Below are 17,140 nucleotides of genomic sequence, written 5' to 3' on the forward strand. Positions count from 1 at the left end.
GGGTAATTTCACTGGCAAAAAAAGGCTTCGTCGCGCCAAACGAGCTGGTGCCCGATTTGGCAAAAGGTAAACAACATAAACTATTCCTCGAGAAAACAATGGTGTTTATTAATGCAGACGAAACATCTAGAAGATCACAGCTCTCTTGTATTCTCTTTGGTGGTTTGACGCTGGTTCGGCTAGAGTGTGAGATCAAGCAGTTAAGAACAAGGTAAAGGACCATGCGCGAAACTACTGTGGACTCTCTGCTGAAAGAGATAGATAACGAAATGGAACAAACAAAGTGCAATGCCATGCAGAAGACTGTTGAGGGGGGTTCCCGTGACTGGAAGCTGCCATTGCAGGATATTGGCGACGAGACCATGGAAATGCTGGTAAAACACAACACTAGGTCGAATTCTCATGCGACAGAAAAGGCTAGTCGCAAGGGACAATCATCATCTAGGAAGTCTGATATCTCCAATGAAAGTTTTGGTTTGGACCTCTTGCGTACAAACTCCGAGCTTGGAGAGCCTTCGGATACAGTGTTTCAGAAATCACCTAAAAGTTTTGCCGTCAATGGCTCACCTTGCCCAACGAGTTCTCCCAAAGTCCTCAATAATTTGAAAAATATGGCCCACGATATAGACGACCTGACACGCGAAGACGAAAAACCTGCAAGACGTGATAGCTCTTCCTTGAAATTCACATTGAAATCAACTCAACCGCTGCTCTCATATCCGGAGTCGCCCACTCACAGAAGTTCCATTGAAATCGAAACAAACTACGACGACGAGGAAGAAGAGGAAGATGCAGACGCATATCTGGCACAATCGCCTCAAATATTACATTCTCCCTCAAGGATCCCGATAACAAACGCGGTATCTATCAACAAGTTCAATCTCGATTTATCGTTGGGTGCCAGTGGGCTTAACAAAAGGTTGGCGTCTGGTGACTCTGCAGACAGTACAGAACACGAGCTGGATACAAAAACAATCCCTGAGTTACCATACCGTATGCCATCTACCCCGGAAATGACGGCTGTCGAGGATGAATGCCCTGGATTACCATATATTGTCAAGAAATCGCTTCTGGGATCAAGATCGGCTACGGCTTCTGTGGAAGACCTAAATATCTCAACGAGCCTCCTAGAAACGAGTGACCGTATTGATGCTGGCATCACGTCCAATGCAGATGCTATCATAGAGAAGGATCTAGTGGAAGATTTACAGTACAATGCTAAACACATCCATGATGCATTCGATGAAGAGAGACTTCTTGGCAAAAGTTACGAAATGAATCATGATCCTTCTTCCCATAATAACGTCACTACGCCCAACCAGGGTGTCTCTAATGAAGCTGGTAAAAGTGCTGAACGAGAGTTATCAGCCGCTAATCAGGACCTCTCGGAGGAAACCTCCCTGTTACATACTGAATCTAAATTTGGTGGTACTCAATCAAATGATATGCTTACTGTAGACGACATATACAATACTGAAGCAGATATCTCAACATCTACAAAGCCAGAGGAAAGTCTAGTTAATGAGAATGAAGAAACAGTACAAGAAGATCAAAGTATGCAAAACCCTCGACTGATAAATAAACACAATGAACAACCAACAGCTCTCAAAAATGATGTGGCAGAAAAGGAGTCAATCGAATCAAACGACAAAAATGAATCATTCACGAACTCTGAAGATGCAATTAACCACGAGCTCGCTCATCTTGGGGAGCAACAGCTTATTCAGAACGTAACGTATTCAGAAGATAGCGAAACACATGACAGCCAAATAGATCTTGATCATGTAGAGACTGGTACAGTAAATGGCCTACCAAATGGGAGCAAAGATGAAAAAATCAAATCATCGTTGTCAAGTGAACACATGCTGGCGATTCAGGATAATTATGGTGAAGATAGAGCCGATGAAAAGGAAGATGAACATGAACATGAACATGAACATGAACATGAACATGAACATGAACATGAACATGAACATGAACATGAACATGAACATGAACATGAACACGAACACGAACACGAACACGAACACGAACACGAACATGGAAACATTCAAGAAAAGAAAGAGCAGGAACAGGTTCCAATTTTACCGCCATTGCCAAGGTGGGAAGCAATTCAATTCAGTGAGCCATTCGCTGATGAAAACGATACCTCCAATGATTCCATGGATTTAACAAGATCGATGAAACCTTCAGATTATATCTCTATATGGCATATACAAGAAGAAGAAATAAAATATACTTCACCAGAATCCGTTGCCAACTCTCAGTTTTCACACCAGTCGTCTATTACCACTGCATCCACAGTTGATTGCAAGAAGGAGAATGCTTCAACATCTTTCAAATTCAAGCCCAGAATAGTAAGTAGAAGTAAGATCTATAATCCAAAACATAGAGTATCGTCGTTGAACTACTATGACAGCGAAGATTACGTTTTGAACAATAGTGAATGGAACGCATTGGATCCTATGAGAAGAAACACAATAATCTCTAAAAAGATTCAAGATAATATTAGGGTACAAAAGCGTCTGACTCCATTTCTAAGTCCTACCATCATGGAATCTCAAGATAAAAACTCCAACTTCCAAAACCATATTTTTGAAGAAGAACAGGATGAAAAAGATGAACGGGAGAAGGAAGAACAGGATGAAAAAGAACAGGATGAAGAGGCTGCTCTGTCAAATATTCAACTGAGTGAGCAAGATATTACAACCAACATTAATCCAGTTGGACAAGATTTTTCAATAAATACTCAAGAGGGACCCGAAACTTCTGTTCGTGAAATAAAGAACGTAGGCGATATAAGCTTCGATAAAGGTGATTTGCTGTCTCTATCCGTTGATGAGGAATTGGGCCAGGATTTTGCTAATTTTCTAGACGCATTAGACCACGACTCTACATCATTCAATCATGCGCTAAATGAGGCAGCCGGTTTCAACAGGGATGATTCGAAGAAAAGCTTCAGTTCTCTTTGGGAGAAAAATTATGAACTGAAACCTCCCCCTTCAGTAAGAAATCAATCTATTGCGCCAGATGTACTCCAAAAACTATTGGAATCAGATGCTAAAAGTGACACTGAATTGAAAAGCGATAACGAAGAAGAAGTCAATGTGGTACATATGGGTCTAGGTATTGGGACGCTGAAAACACCCGTCAAAGATGTATCGGTTGCATTAGCAGCAAGCATTAGAGGGTACGAAGCAAGTTTTAGCGACTCCGATTCTCATTTTGGAGAGATGATCAATAGTGACGTTATGACTCTAAACATGTTTGATGATTTTGAAGAGGACGAAATGAGTCCTGGCACTCCAACTGGTGGCATAAGCCCAGTCAAGCGCCATATTAGTAGCCCATTTAAGGTGATCAAGGCTGGAAATAAATCAAATTGTGACGAAATAAATGTCAAGACTGAAGAAGAGCCAGAGACAGCCAAGCTAACGTGTACTGGCAGCTTAGAGTCAGCTACACCTCCGCCAGTAATAGAAACAAAAGAGGAAATGGAGACCCAACTTGAAGGACCAGGGGAGACCGAGGAAGAATTTCCAGATTTGGGAACACTTTATTTAACTGTGAAGGGAATTTCTACGCTTGCGCTGTACGGTACCAAGAGCCACAGAGCCACATTTTCCATTGTTTTTGATAATGGGGAAAATGTCATCCAGACTTCCTGGGAATCACTTCCATATGACGGTAATATTAGGATTAATAAAGAGTTCGAATTACCTATTGACTTCATGAAGAACAAAGACTCTTCCTCAGTCTCTTCTGGAGAAAGCAGTTATAAAAAATGTACTATCACACTGAAATGTAAATATGCGAAAGCCAAGCATGAACTAGTAGAAGTAGTAGATAGGGTACCAGTCGGAAAAAGTTTCTTTGGTAAGACAAAGTACAAATCGGAGAAGAGATATGTGCAAAAAACAGCAAAACAAGATGAATGGGATTACTTGTTTGCACAAGATGGTTCGTTTGCCCGTTGTGAGTTTGAAATTGATGAAGAGTTTTTAAATAATGCTGCATTCAGTAATAGTCATATGCGCTATGATATGATAAATAAATGGAGCCGTATTGCAGATGGAATTGGCGGCTCAGCTAGATTTCATGAACTACCACGCAAACCGCCTCATAAAGTAGCTTCGTTGGATGTGGAAGCATGCTTCTTAAAAAGAACTTCCGCTTTTGAACAATTTCCCAAAACATTGTCATTAGTAAACAAGATTATTTCCAAGTACAAGTTGCAAAAAAACATTTACAAAGAAGGGTACTTATTGCAGGATGGTGGTGATTTAAACGGAAAGATAGAAAGTAGATTTTTTAAACTACATGGTTCGCAATTGTCTGGCTATCATGAAATCTCGAAGAAAGCTAAGATCGACATTAATCTGTTAAAGGTTACGGAAGTGCTATGCAACGAAGACATCCAAACCAAAGATGGAGAACGAAGGAATTTCACAGAGTGGGTATTGTTTAACGAATGTTTCCAGCTGGTCTTTGATGATGGCGAAAGGATCACATTCAATGCAGACTGCTCCAATGAGGAGAAAAACGATTGGTATAATAAGTTGAAGGAAGTTGTTGAGTTAAATGCCTTCCACCAACCTTGGGTAAAAAATTTTGGCGAAATACTGGCTACATAGGTTTAAAAAAATTGCTAATGTCAAAAAATAAAACGGGACTATAAATAATAAGGGACAAATAATACTAACAACAATAATTATAATAAAAAAATAAATAAAAAGGGTTGTATATCGTTAATCTAGTTTAAAGATGAATCAATTATATATTTAAATAAATACGTATAATGAGGGGAGAGAAGTCCTTACTTTTTACTTCCAATTCAACTTTATTTCGAATTTTGGTTTTGGTTTTGCTGTTGGTTCATGGGTGGCATCATACCTGGCATAGGGAATGGTGGGAAACTACCAAACATGGGTAATGGTGGGAAACTTGGATGCATCGGTGGTGCGGGAGGGTTTGGTGTTCCAGACATGCTATTACCCATATTATTATTTAGATTGGACATATTCGAATTGTTGATGTTGTTGTTGTTGTTGTTGTCAATCATATTGCCGAGATTCAAGTCTGTGTCGTTAGAAGAGTTTAGCTTGCCTTGTTGTTGTAGAGTTAGTAAACCCATTAGGATCCTTCTAGGGTTGTAATCTTGTTGTAATTTTTCCTGTCTATGCAAATACTCCATCCAGGTAAACTCATTAAACCCGTAGTTGAAATAATCACTTAAATTAGCTCCTGGTTGTCTCCAAGGCTTTTCCTTTAGTACTTCAGGGTCTATAGTTGTTATACCGACGCTTTCGAAAATGCCTTCTTTGTCTAGATCAATAGATCCAACCATTGTCTTCGGTACATTTCCTTCACCCTCTGTAGTAACGGCTTTCGACTCTGACGTCATTACGCCTTGATCTGTTTCGCCCTCTGTTGCGGCGGGTCTTTCATCTGATGTTTTATTTATGGTCACAGGGACGTCGGTAGCTACGCTGATTACGTCTTTGCTTCCAGATGTTGTTACGTTTTGATAGGAGCCCAACAATTTGGCGTCTAGCCGAGTAGGATCAGGGCCTGTGCTTATGATAACCTCTACGTCAGAGTTGCTCTCGTTATTTGAGGAATCAGAGTATATATCTTCATCGGAATGATCATATTTGGCTATGGTTGGAACGGTTTCCTCAAAAGAATCCTGTTTTTGTCTCTTGGCTGTACCCGGATCATTAGAGGCATCTTGTTCTTGTTCATTCTCTCTAGATCTTTTGGACGAAGGCAATGCTAACTCAGAGTCGGACCCGTACAGGAATTTGTCGTCTTCATCTTCACTAGAACTCATTATAAGGGATAGTTTTATATTGTAACAGAGCAGAAGAAGGTGGGGGCAAAGCAAATGGTGGTTAAATCCAATAGAATTGACTTTTTTCGTTTACTTCTTAAGGTTGGAGCTTTTAATACCAAATACTACAATGGTTTTCAATATTTTAATAAATCACCCTTCTGCATCGCGACATACGGCAAATATAATATTCAAATAATAAACGTTATGTTATGCTGCTTGAAACATTGAATATATTAATATACATACATATAATAAATATATATATAAAGAAACACAAATCTTTAGCAATTTGAGTGAGACAATGGAATAATGAAGTGAAGGTATGCGGAATATGGAGGCGGAGAAGGGTGCCATACTTTTATTAAAAACTAAGAATATGTTTTACTAAATTTATAGGAAATCTCTTGAAATCTGACCTTATCGTAATAATCTTGGTCGTTGGAAGCACTAACTGAATAGGCAGCAGCATATCTTGATAGTTTGGCGTTTAGCCTTTTAACAAATTCTAATTCTTCCGAGTTTAGTTTTTGTGCTGGTGTCCTATCAATATCCAAGGAAATTTCTAATGGGTAATAGCATGATGGCACTTGAGGTTCATCTATAAACGGTTCAGCTTCGTACATGCTATGGGACGCGTTACTGGCGCTGTTGTTATTATTATTGTGAAGAAGGCTACTGTTGTTATAATTAACGCTTTTGTTGTTGTTATAATGACGGTTGTTAATGGAGTGCATATTTTCAATATGGGGTAGATTCTGGTATTGGTGCTGATAGTATGAGTCTATATTTTTGGTGGTTATTGAGTTATGGACGTTTGAGGGTTTCGAATAAGTATAGTTCGTACTGTGTGGGTAAAAATCTTGTGCGTATGCAAATTCATTAAAATCGAAAATTTCTTGAAATATCTTTATGTCTTTCTGTAAGTTGGTATTAGTTTCAAATTTCATTGTGTCAATCATATCAATATCATCGTTTTTCTTATCGGTTTTTTGGAAGATATTGTTGTTGTTGTAAGAAGAATAATACGTGGAAGCTGTATCGTCATTAGAAAAAAGTGATGATAAAGAGGAAGATTTTGTACTTTTTGAGTCCCTTTTTTGTTTTTCAGTAGCTGTTTCTGTTTCATTGCCGTTTATACTTCTATTTTCTTTAGAACGAGGCTGCGAATCGATGTTTTCCAAGTTCAAAAACTCTTCGTTGAATAAAATCTGAGGGTTAATCAAGTGAATTGGTTGTGTGTGAACCAAGTGCTGTAATTGAGAGGAGGGAATATTTGAGTCGTTGTCTGATTTTTCAAAATGCCAACTTCTTGGGGAGATTGTAGATCCAAAGGAAAAACTGGGGCGATCTTGTTGATTAGTCGCTGCGTCGTAATAAAAGTCTGGTTGCTGTTGTTGTTGTTGTTGTTGTTCAAAAGGGAAAAGAAGAGGAACATCATCTTCTAAAGCAGTGTTGAGCTTTCTGTGGATAGCGGCTTGCATTTTGTTGGAACAAGGTTTAATTGTTTCTTCAGTATAGTTCTTTTCTTTTCTTCTCAATAAAAAAATAAAAACGAGATTTTAGAATTTTTTTTTCTATAGAGGCTGCTGCAATAATAGTAATAACTGCAGTTAATAATAATATCAAAAATATTATTGTATTCTTATTAAGTCGCAATAGTATAGTCTATTCTGCTGATCTACTTCATGAGGTTACAGTTCAATAACAGTAATAAATGAAATAGACGAAAAGATTAAGTATCCAGAAAAAAAGGGAAAGATAGAGAATGGAAGGAAATGATCTTAGAGACAAAACTGATTAAGAGTAAAAGATTGTGTCTCAGTTTAAATATGTGAAACGAAATAGTTGCTTCCAAAGTAAATAGGCAAGAAATAAGACTGAAAACATCCAACCCCAATTTAGCTGGAGACTACGACGATGGGTAAAGCCCTGGGGCCCGGCCACAATATGGGCCTTTGTTGTTTCTTTGATCTGATTTTGATATTTATGAATGCTCAGTCAGAAAGGCAATTTAGCATGGATAAACCCTCCCTTTAAAGGGTATTTCGGTATTATTGATCTTCCAATTTCAAGTCAGCGTTTTATTAACGTACGGTGCGCCAGATCTCATTCACTCAACGCAACTAAAACCGTATAATCAATTACTTTTCCTAATTTAGAAAACTAATTGGCTGCGTTGTTTTGCCTGGGAGTCGTGCAATCCCGTTCCTCCATTTTGAATCATTACTTTTGGGCTAAGCGCCTTTGTCGATTCCCCTCGAAAACAACCATGGGTCGCAGGTGTAAAAAGGGTGTGCCAGAAATTCCGGTATTTTCACGCTTATGTAATCTGGAGAATTCCTGAATCCCGTTGCAGACATGCGTAGTCGATTATTTGCTTGATCAGGATACGGGATCTAGGGTGCCAGTCCCGAATAGGTGATTCTATGCATGCATCTGGAACTCCGCTACCTAGACTAGTAGGTGGAAACAGAACTCTGTGTCTGCACAGGCGCCATTTAGAAACTCTAATTTACCGCATTTCCAGACGACCCCCAAGAAGCCACCATTATGTAGTTTTAGTTGTTGTGTCTCCCACCCCCCAAACGACGACGCCCCTGCGTGCTCTGACCGCAGACGGGGGACCATGCATATGCGGGTTTTCTTAAACTCCGAGGCTGAAAAGTAAACAAATAGACATTTTTTTTTCTCCAATGCAGCACGAAAAGCGGTGTCGAGTATTTGTCAACATCCCCTGCCGATATTTAGTCATTCGCATTCCTCCGCTTATCATCTTTGCACGGTTTTCTGAGCGCCACGAGGAAAAAAAAGCTGATTAGCCGTAGTTATTTTTATACAAAATTTATTCGGGAGTGACATCAATGGGAAGCTTAGTCTAGCAGCCCCTTTGTGGCTATATCTGTGTCTGCTGTGAGTTACATATTGTGTTCGGTGCGTTCAGCGCGTTCGGTGCATTTGCTCCTTTGACTTTACTGTGTATACAATTTTTGTAAAGTGCGTCCAATCACGATAACGTCAGTATTTATCACACCAATGAACGCCATCTTCTCGGTGATTCACAGGAAAAAAATGGACGTTAGATAAGTGCACATCCTCTACTATCCCAGGCCATGAAAAAACAGTTAATAGGTAATCTCTCTCCTGGAAATACTATTGACAGAGAGAAAATAGAAAAGAGGTCATTCTGATTTTTGCTGAAGCCATAATGCGTGAGACGTCACCAAGTACATTTGTATTTCAACTCCATAGCTTTAATGTTTAGAGTTGATTTATTTTACTGTATGTATTTAGGAAAACAAGATCACTTACATTTCTTGAGAGAAATTACAACAATACATTCTGCTTATATATAGAAGACGTTCGTTTCTTTGACGCACGTTTCGTATATGTATTGCCTTTGCGCATTGCCTGGCATCGTTTATTTTATACTTTTGAGGTACAGGAGTTAGCCGTTCGTTGCCGACAAACTCTGAAGTACAAGCGCGGCATTTAATATCACTACGTGGATTTTTTGAGGTTTCTTGGTATCGGGTTTTTCTTACATGCATCAGAGGGAAAATCGCCCCTTTTAATAGACTATTATGAGGGATTATAAAATCAAGATACAGCAAATGTCTACAGGCTAGGCTGAGTTGCATATAGAAAAAGAAATATTTGAAGTTTGGAATAATATAACGGTGAATCCGTCAGGTTTTTTTTTTCTTCCGCTAGTATCATACTTTCATGTGTGCGTGCATTTCTTGTACTCTCTTGCCACTGTTTCCACCTCTTTTAGCCGCTCACATTTTTATCGTCATTTCTTCATGTCTCCATCCATACATTTTATCCACCCACACATATTAAAACAGGCTCTGGTTTTTCGTTAGTAGACCGTGCACCGCTGAGTTTTGGTTTTTTTTGTTTCGTTGGGTTGCGTTTTTTCGTGTATGGGGACAAATGAGATTTCCAAAGAGAGTTCACGTTGGGAAAACCGCTCGCAGTCTGGGAAGACTGGATTGAAAAATTTGAAATTTCAATTAAGAGTTCATGTATATTACAATTATTACTATTTGTGCGATTTCATATCCATTTGAAATTTTGAGACAAGAAAAGGATAGACAATCAAAATAAAAAATGTATGCAAACAGAAGAATAAATTGGATGATCAAGTGTTTTTATATTGGAGAAAGTTAACCCAGGATATCACAGACACCATGGAACAGAATTGTGGAAGTCGATAAATCACCAACTGGTATAACCAAGCGGAATGACACAATATTGTAGTGGCACTTCAACATCGCATTAACGAGATAATCCCGCTACTCTCCTCCTCAACTCAATATGAATACATCGAGCCAATTATAAAAAAACATCATTGAACAAGTTTCTTTTTACTAACAAATATTATTATTTTTTTTTTCACAGGGCTAAAAGAACAAAGAAGGTCGGTATCACAGGTAAATATGGTGTCCGTTATGGTTCATCATTGAGAAGACAAGTCAAGAAATTGGAAATCCAACAACATGCCAGATATGACTGTTCCTTCTGTGGTAAGAAGACCGTCAAGAGAGGTGCTGCTGGTATCTGGTCTTGTTCTTCTTGTAAGAAGACCGTTGCTGGTGGTGCTTACACCGTCTCCACTGCAGCTGCCGCTACTGTTAGATCTACCATCAGAAGATTGAGAGAAATGGTTGAAGCTTAGATTTCTTATACATTCTCTTTTGGCTTTTCATTAGGTATATCTATTCCGTAACGACTATGTTTTGTATTTTTTGTTTACATAAAACCATATTAGTACATTAATTCTAAAAAAAACTTTAGCATAAAATTCCCTGCATTACATTCCAAGAGTATCATACATACACAGGACGAAGTTGACTTCGCACACCCTTTCAGTCACGTGACGTGTAATCGTTTTCGGAGCATTTTCGGCTCAATGGACGGTGAGGGGGCTATCCCGTCAATTTAGGGGAAAGACTACATACACATCTCGGCCCAATGGAGCAATTTTTTAGTAGCGCCCGCCCGGAGAAAAGGGCGCCAGCAAATCAACTAGAGATTATTAACCGCCCATCTCTGCCGGGATACCAATTGGAAGGATGCCACATCGTACAACAGCACCTTCCTGGTCCCGGTAAACCGCAATCGGGCTTTATTTGTGACGGAAAAGGACACAATTATGGTGGTCGGTGTTAATGACTAGTCCTGGTAGTCATAATGAAGCGTGATGATGGAGGTAATGATGATACACGGTAGTAGAGCTGCTCGAGGTGCCATCTGTTAGCCAATCCTTTGAGATCCTTGTCAGTGAGGGCGTCGCTATCTTTTACAGGCTACAGTGCATACTCACATATGCATGTGTCTATGTATATATAAGATGGTTGTTGTTTCTTCTTGTTTAGTTGATTTCGTTTGTTGTAGCCTTCTCCTCCTTCTCCTCTTTCTTACTCTTGGCCTTTTTCTGTTTTCTGTTTGTCCTTCATCTATAGAATTAGTCAGTTTGGAAGGTATTATTGATAATAAGTCGTTAGAAGTAACTTGTCATCTTCCATATAAAACAAATTGAGAGTACTTGACTTAAAAAGCATTTCTAACCATCAGAAGGAAATAACCAAGAAAGCGTGTATTCTTCTTAGTCCATAATATAGCATAATAACAGAAAAGAAAAAAGTGAAATGTCCCAAAAAAAGAAAGCTTCTCATCCGGCTATCAACCTGATTGCAGGTGGTACTGCAGGTATGTTTGAAGCATTGTGTTGTCATCCCTTAGATACAATTAAAGTTAGAATGCAAATCTACAAACGAGTGGCCGGTATCGAACACGTTAAACCTCCAGGTTTCATCAAAACCGGGAGCACCATCTACCATAAGGAAGGTTTCTTGGCTCTGTATAAAGGTCTCGGTGCTGTGGTCATCGGTATTATACCAAAGATGGCTATCCGGTTCTCGTCTTATGAATTCTACAGAACCCTATTAGTCAATAAGGAAACGGGAATTGTTTCTACCGGTAACACATTTGTGGCTGGTGTTGGTGCTGGTATCACTGAAGCCGTTCTTGTGGTGAATCCCATGGAAGTCGTAAAAATTAGGCTGCAAGCTCAGCATTTGACTCCGACGGAACCAAACGCTGGCCCTAAATACAATAACGCCATTCATGCCGCCTATACTATCATTAAAGAAGAGGGGGTTTCTGCGTTGTATAGAGGTGTTTCTTTAACCGCAGCAAGGCAGGCAACAAACCAAGGTGCTAACTTCACAGTCTATTCTAAATTGAAAGAATATCTGCAAAACTATCACCAAATGGATGTCTTACCTTCGTGGGAAACATCTTGTATAGGTTTGATTTCAGGTGCCATTGGACCGTTTTCCAACGCCCCATTGGATACTATCAAGACAAGATTACAGAAGGATAAGTCGACATCTTTGGAAAAACAATCTGGCATGAGGAAAATCGTACTAATCGGTACCCAACTTCTAAAAGAAGAAGGCTTTAGAGCATTATATAAGGGAATAACCCCAAGAGTAATGAGAGTGGCACCGGGTCAAGCCGTTACGTTTACCGTTTACGAATATGTAAGAGATCATTTGGAAAAGACGGGAATATTCAAGAAGAATAATAAACCAAAGCCAAAACCATTGCAGTAGATAGTGAACAATGTTATTACGAAATGAAAATACAAACTAAAAAAAGAAAAGGAAAAAGATCAAACATTGACTTCTTATACTTCCCCCCTCTAAAATATTCAAAGCAAAGCAGCAATACGAGCAAAAAAACTAAAACTAAAAACGAACCAAATAACTCTATGTAATTATATTCATTCTCAATTTGATATTCACTCCTTTATGTTATTATTTGTGGCTCCGTAACCGCGCTTCTCTCCCTACTCCCCTTTTTCGTAAGTAATAATAATATTTGAAAGAAACTGACAGAAATGATAATCATATCTACCACTTCAACTTAATATATAAGGGGAAGATCTTTTTTTTCCATTTCTACTCCTTGTAATCGTTTCTGGGCCAAAGAAATACATATAGCAGAACTTTCTCGAACAGTTTACATAGGTTTTCACATATAGAGAAAAAACCAAGTCTGCGTCTCTAATATGGTCCCGAAATTCTACAAATTTTCAAATGGCTACAAAATCCCAAGCATTGCCTTGGGTACTTACGATATCCCGAGATCACAAACCGCTGAAATCGTCTATGAAGGTGCCAAGTGCGGTTACCGCCATTTTGATACCGCAGTGCTGTATGGTAATGAAAAGGAAGTCGGTGACGGTATTAAGAAGTGGTTGGACGAAGATCCAGAAAACAACAAACGTGAGGACATTTTCTATACTACTAAGCTATGGAATTCCCAAAACGGGTATAAGAGAGCTAAAGCAGCCATTCAGCAATGTTTGAGTGAAGTCTCTGGGTTAAAATACATTGATCTCCTATTGATTCATTCACCATTGGAAGGTTCCAAATTGAGACTAGAGACATGGCAGGCTATGCAAGAGGCCGTTGACGAAGGAAAGGTTAAGTCTATAGGTGTTTCCAATTACGGGAAGAAACATGTCGATGAACTTTTGAATTGGCCACAACTGAAACATAAGCCGGTGGTCAACCAAATTGAGATTTCTCCTTGGATTATGAGGCAAGAATTGGCAGATTATTGTAAATCTAAAAACCTTGTCGTTGAAGCTTTCGCTCCATTGTGTCATGGTTACAAAATGACTGATCCAGACCTGTTGAAAGTATGTAAAGAGGTGGATCGTAATCCGGGTCAAGTACTAATCCGTTGGTCTCTACAACACGGTTATTTACCATTGCCGAAGACCAAAACCGTTAAAAGATTAGAAGGCAACCTTGCGGCTTACAATTTTGAATTGTCAGATGACCAGATGAAAATTTTAGATCATCCTGACGCTTACGAGCCTACCGATTGGGAATGTACAGATGCGCCATAAAGTGAGACATTGGATCCTGTGTATACTTATAAACTTTTCAACATTTTTAAATACTTTTAATTAAACATACGCTAAAAACATTTGATCATAATCATATTCAAAGCCATCAAATAAATAGAGAAAGTAGTCAGTTGATCATCGGCCATCTCACGAATCTCCATTGCAGGATCAGTTACCCGGTTTTTTGTTCTTTGAAAAACTATACAGAGATGCGATGACGTTAGTTGGAAGTACTTAGCACCATCACTGTGAAGTCGCCAATAGTGTGTAAATAGGTAAGTCATATCAATCAAGAATTTCGATTTAGTCGGTTACACTTTTGTCAAATCTTTGTTGAAAACTTCCTTTTTTTTGGTATATTTAGTGAAAAAATGTCATTAGCGAATTCACTAACGCACTACGAAATCTTAAGAATCCCATCAGATGCTTCACAAGAAGAAATTAAAAAAGCATATAGGGACCGTCTTCTGAATACGCATCCTGACAAGCTTACTAAGAGTGAAAATAACAGAGTAAATACCGTTACGATAAATAAAATACAAGACGCTTATAGAATATTATCAAATAATCAAACACGTGTTGAATATGACAAGATGATCCTTGAGAACTATAAAAAGCAAGGATTTCATAATTGTGGTGACGGGCTAGACGAGTTTTCACTGGACGATTTCTCATTTGATGACGAAAAGCTCGAGTTTATGATGAATTGTCCTCGTTGCCAATTTGCCAACGGGTTCCACTTCAACGAAAATCTCCTAGACGAATGCATTGATAACGTAAACATCATTGAACAGAGCCATGATGGATATCAATTGTTAACCCAATGTAGTGCGTGCAGTTTATGGCTAAAAGTTAATTTTGATGTCGAGGAAGAGTGATAACTATCACGAAGAAGGCAAGGTGGCTGTATAAAGTAAATTCTTTTTTTTTATCGAATCACTATTTATTTATGGGAAGCATAAAGGCGTTTATGTAAAATTAGTAACTACTATCAAAAATGACGTTCTGGTAACTAAAACTAAACTTTTTTATGTTTATTCGGAGTACCGTTTTTCTCAGCATTAAGATGCAGAGGTAAAAAATAAAAAGGAGTAGAACAAATAAAAACAGAATAATGAAAAAAACACGCCTTCTAAAAATGCATCATGAAGGTGGGTTTGCCCTTTCCCTCTCACTATCGACAATAGAAATGAATGCCTTCGCCATTGATTTCAAATCTGTCATTAAACTGACATGACCTGCGGAACTAGCTATTTTACAAACGACCGGAAAACCTCTTTGTTCAGGCAATAACCATTTGTGATGCACAACACCGTCACCAGGGCCATAGTAAAGATCTTCGTAATTTCCGTCTCTAATATCTTGTATGCCATTAACCTTGGCGCCTCTGACAGTGGGAACCTTGTTACCATAAACCATGGCTAATGGAGGATATTCTTTACTCGAATCATAATCCAGACTATCCAAGTAATCCTTGGTACGTTTCAAAGCTTTCATTAAATATTCACAGCTATCTTCATAAGACGTGTGGAAGACCTCATCAGAGGGTATTTCTTTTACTGACTGCTTGTTGTTATTACCTGTAACAGCTCGAACTACAGGTGTACTTAAGACGAACTTAGTAGTGGCGTTGAATGTAGCTTTAAGTGAAAGTGATGACTTGGATTTTTTGGGCAGTAACTTTTCTTTTTCGTCGGCTAATTTACCTCTCTTTTCATTAACCAGAGGTGATAGGCCAAGATACTTCCAAACTTCTGTATCAAAATAGTCAAAATCATACCTTTTTAAGGTAGTTTTGTCAACAAAACACCTCCCATCCACCGGTAGAAAATAGAAGCTGCTTCTCATAAAAAAGTTTGTTTCTTTGCTGAAAATGGTTTTGTTCCACATCACATCATCTCCGAACCTGATAGGACCCAAAATATTTGGACATTGATTAGGAGAACCCACGTAAATAATGCCTCTTATCAAATGCGTACAGTCTTGTAAAACTTTATGCGCCACTAAACCGCCCATCGAATGAGAGATAATATATACTCCCTTTTTATCAATCTGCTTATCATACAGTTCTTGTAATTTACTCTTCAAATGCTCAGCAGAAATGTCTAATGATAATCTCCAGTCATAACCAAACTGCTGAATGTTTACATTTGGGTTCGCTTCTAATTTCTTAATCAATCTTCTAGAGACATCGACAGGACCTATGTGCGTCAACATCCCATCGGGGATGATTTTTTTTTGAGTTGCCAATTCATCTTCATCATTAGGCCCAATCAATAAATCTACTTTCGTCATATTAAGACCTGCCCTTAACGGGATCCAAATTCGCTTATGTGTAGTTGCATCTCTTAATATACTACCTCGGTAACCGCCCATTATGACAATATCACCTTCTAATTCATTCCATATGGACTCTAATCTTGAGCGGTAGTATCCGTCATGTGTTTTGTCGAACGGGTCTGCAGTTATTTGCTTCAAGGAGTTCTTCAACGCATCCATTTCTAATGATTTTTTAACAGCCCTTAATCTGGAATTATCGATACCTTTTTCATCTTTAAATAACTCCATTTCTTCCAACGAAGAAATAGAGTTTGATTTCTTCAGCTTTAGTCTGATTGCATTCTTCCTCGAAATATCCTTGATGATCTCATCAGGGGTCTTGGGTAGGACTGTTTTAAATATAGCCAACGGCGAGTTTGATTTAAAATTCGTATTACCAAATGGCAAGGAAAACGAAAAAGTTTTATGAGAGCTGTCAAAACCGCCATCAGGGGTGTACGAAATAATTTTATCGAGTTCTTCGTCATCGTTGTCGAGAGGAATAAAGTTCACGCGCTCCTTTTCTGAATTTTGGCGACTGTTAATCGAAGACTGAAGTGGTTCCGCAGTCCTTGTCTCCTGATCATTATTGTTGGCGCTTTCCACATTACTGTTTATAACTCTTCTACCACCAATCAATGTGTCCACCTTTTCTACTGTACCAAATTCACATTCATTTCCGCCTTCCGAAGAAGAGCTGAAATTACTATTACTATTTATTGAGTTAGCGAGTGATTCTTCACTGCATTTATCGTCTTGACCTGAAGCATCAACAGTTGGATTTCTCATCACTAAGCGTACTTGGCCTAACTTTAATCAGCCAACCCTCCCACTATAGACTTGCACATACATCGGTAGGGCTTTTGAGTGATGAGCTATTAACGTCCCAAAACTTACTGACGCTTAGTTACCCGGATTAGATGTATTGGTTTATTCCCGCAATTGTTTCTAGTTTCGATGCTATAAACCGTGGCAAAGTAGCCATTAATGTTCCAGAAAACAACCAGAGAGACGACATTTGATCAACCCGCCCATGCTTCTTACTGTCTCATCTA

The 17,140-nt window shown here is 38.8% G+C and overlaps 8 protein-coding genes across 8 annotated transcripts; 5 read left to right on the forward strand and 3 right to left on the reverse strand.

The window, feature by feature from the left end:
* Positions 1 to 221: 221 nt before the first annotated feature.
* Positions 222 to 4,634, forward strand: BUD4 (Bud4p; the record flags this gene model as incomplete). The annotated part of the gene is made up of 1 exon (XM_018366184.1): positions 222 to 4,634. One exon carries the CDS (start codon positions 222 to 224, stop codon positions 4,632 to 4,634), a length of 4,413 nt encoding a protein of 1,470 aa, XP_018221390.1.
* Positions 4,635 to 4,840: 206 nt separating this feature from the next.
* Positions 4,841 to 5,833, reverse strand: FIP1 (cleavage polyadenylation factor subunit FIP1; the record flags this gene model as incomplete). The annotated part of the gene is made up of 1 exon (XM_018366185.1): positions 4,841 to 5,833. One exon carries the CDS (start codon positions 5,831 to 5,833, stop codon positions 4,841 to 4,843), a length of 993 nt encoding a protein of 330 aa, XP_018221391.1.
* A 371-nt stretch (positions 5,834 to 6,204) lies between these two features.
* Positions 6,205 to 7,317, reverse strand: IME1 (transcription factor IME1; the record flags this gene model as incomplete). Its single annotated transcript, XM_018366186.1, has 1 exon — positions 6,205 to 7,317. The coding sequence occupies one exon, from the start codon at positions 7,315 to 7,317 to the stop codon at positions 6,205 to 6,207; it is 1,113 nt and encodes a 370-aa protein (XP_018221392.1).
* Positions 7,318 to 9,949: 2,632 nt separating this feature from the next.
* On the forward strand, positions 9,950 to 10,517 carry RPL43B (60S ribosomal protein eL43; the record flags this gene model as incomplete). Its single annotated transcript, XM_018366187.1, has 2 exons — positions 9,950 to 9,951; positions 10,241 to 10,517. Coding segments are annotated over 2 exons (279 nt in total).
* Positions 10,518 to 11,490: 973 nt separating this feature from the next.
* SFC1 (Sfc1p) lies at positions 11,491 to 12,459 on the forward strand (the record flags this gene model as incomplete). The annotated part of the gene is made up of 1 exon (XM_018366188.1): positions 11,491 to 12,459. The coding sequence occupies one exon, from the start codon at positions 11,491 to 11,493 to the stop codon at positions 12,457 to 12,459; it is 969 nt and encodes a 322-aa protein (XP_018221394.1).
* A 458-nt stretch (positions 12,460 to 12,917) lies between these two features.
* On the forward strand, positions 12,918 to 13,766 carry DI49_3105 (aldo-keto reductase superfamily protein; the record flags this gene model as incomplete). Its single annotated transcript, XM_018366189.1, has 1 exon — positions 12,918 to 13,766. One exon carries the CDS (start codon positions 12,918 to 12,920, stop codon positions 13,764 to 13,766), a length of 849 nt encoding a protein of 282 aa, XP_018221395.1.
* A 371-nt stretch (positions 13,767 to 14,137) lies between these two features.
* Positions 14,138 to 14,644, forward strand: JJJ3 (Jjj3p; the record flags this gene model as incomplete). The annotated part of the gene is made up of 1 exon (XM_018366190.1): positions 14,138 to 14,644. One exon carries the CDS (start codon positions 14,138 to 14,140, stop codon positions 14,642 to 14,644), a length of 507 nt encoding a protein of 168 aa, XP_018221396.1.
* Positions 14,645 to 14,909: 265 nt separating this feature from the next.
* DI49_3107 (uncharacterized protein) lies at positions 14,910 to 16,874 on the reverse strand (the record flags this gene model as incomplete). The annotated part of the gene is made up of 1 exon (XM_018366191.1): positions 14,910 to 16,874. One exon carries the CDS (start codon positions 16,872 to 16,874, stop codon positions 14,910 to 14,912), a length of 1,965 nt encoding a protein of 654 aa, XP_018221397.1.
* Between the last annotated feature and the right edge of the window lie 266 nt (positions 16,875 to 17,140).

This window comes from Saccharomyces eubayanus, chromosome X, assembly GCF_001298625.1.
Source record: "Saccharomyces eubayanus strain FM1318 chromosome X, whole genome shotgun sequence".
In the NCBI taxonomy this organism is placed as follows: domain Eukaryota; kingdom Fungi; phylum Ascomycota; class Saccharomycetes; order Saccharomycetales; family Saccharomycetaceae; genus Saccharomyces; species Saccharomyces eubayanus.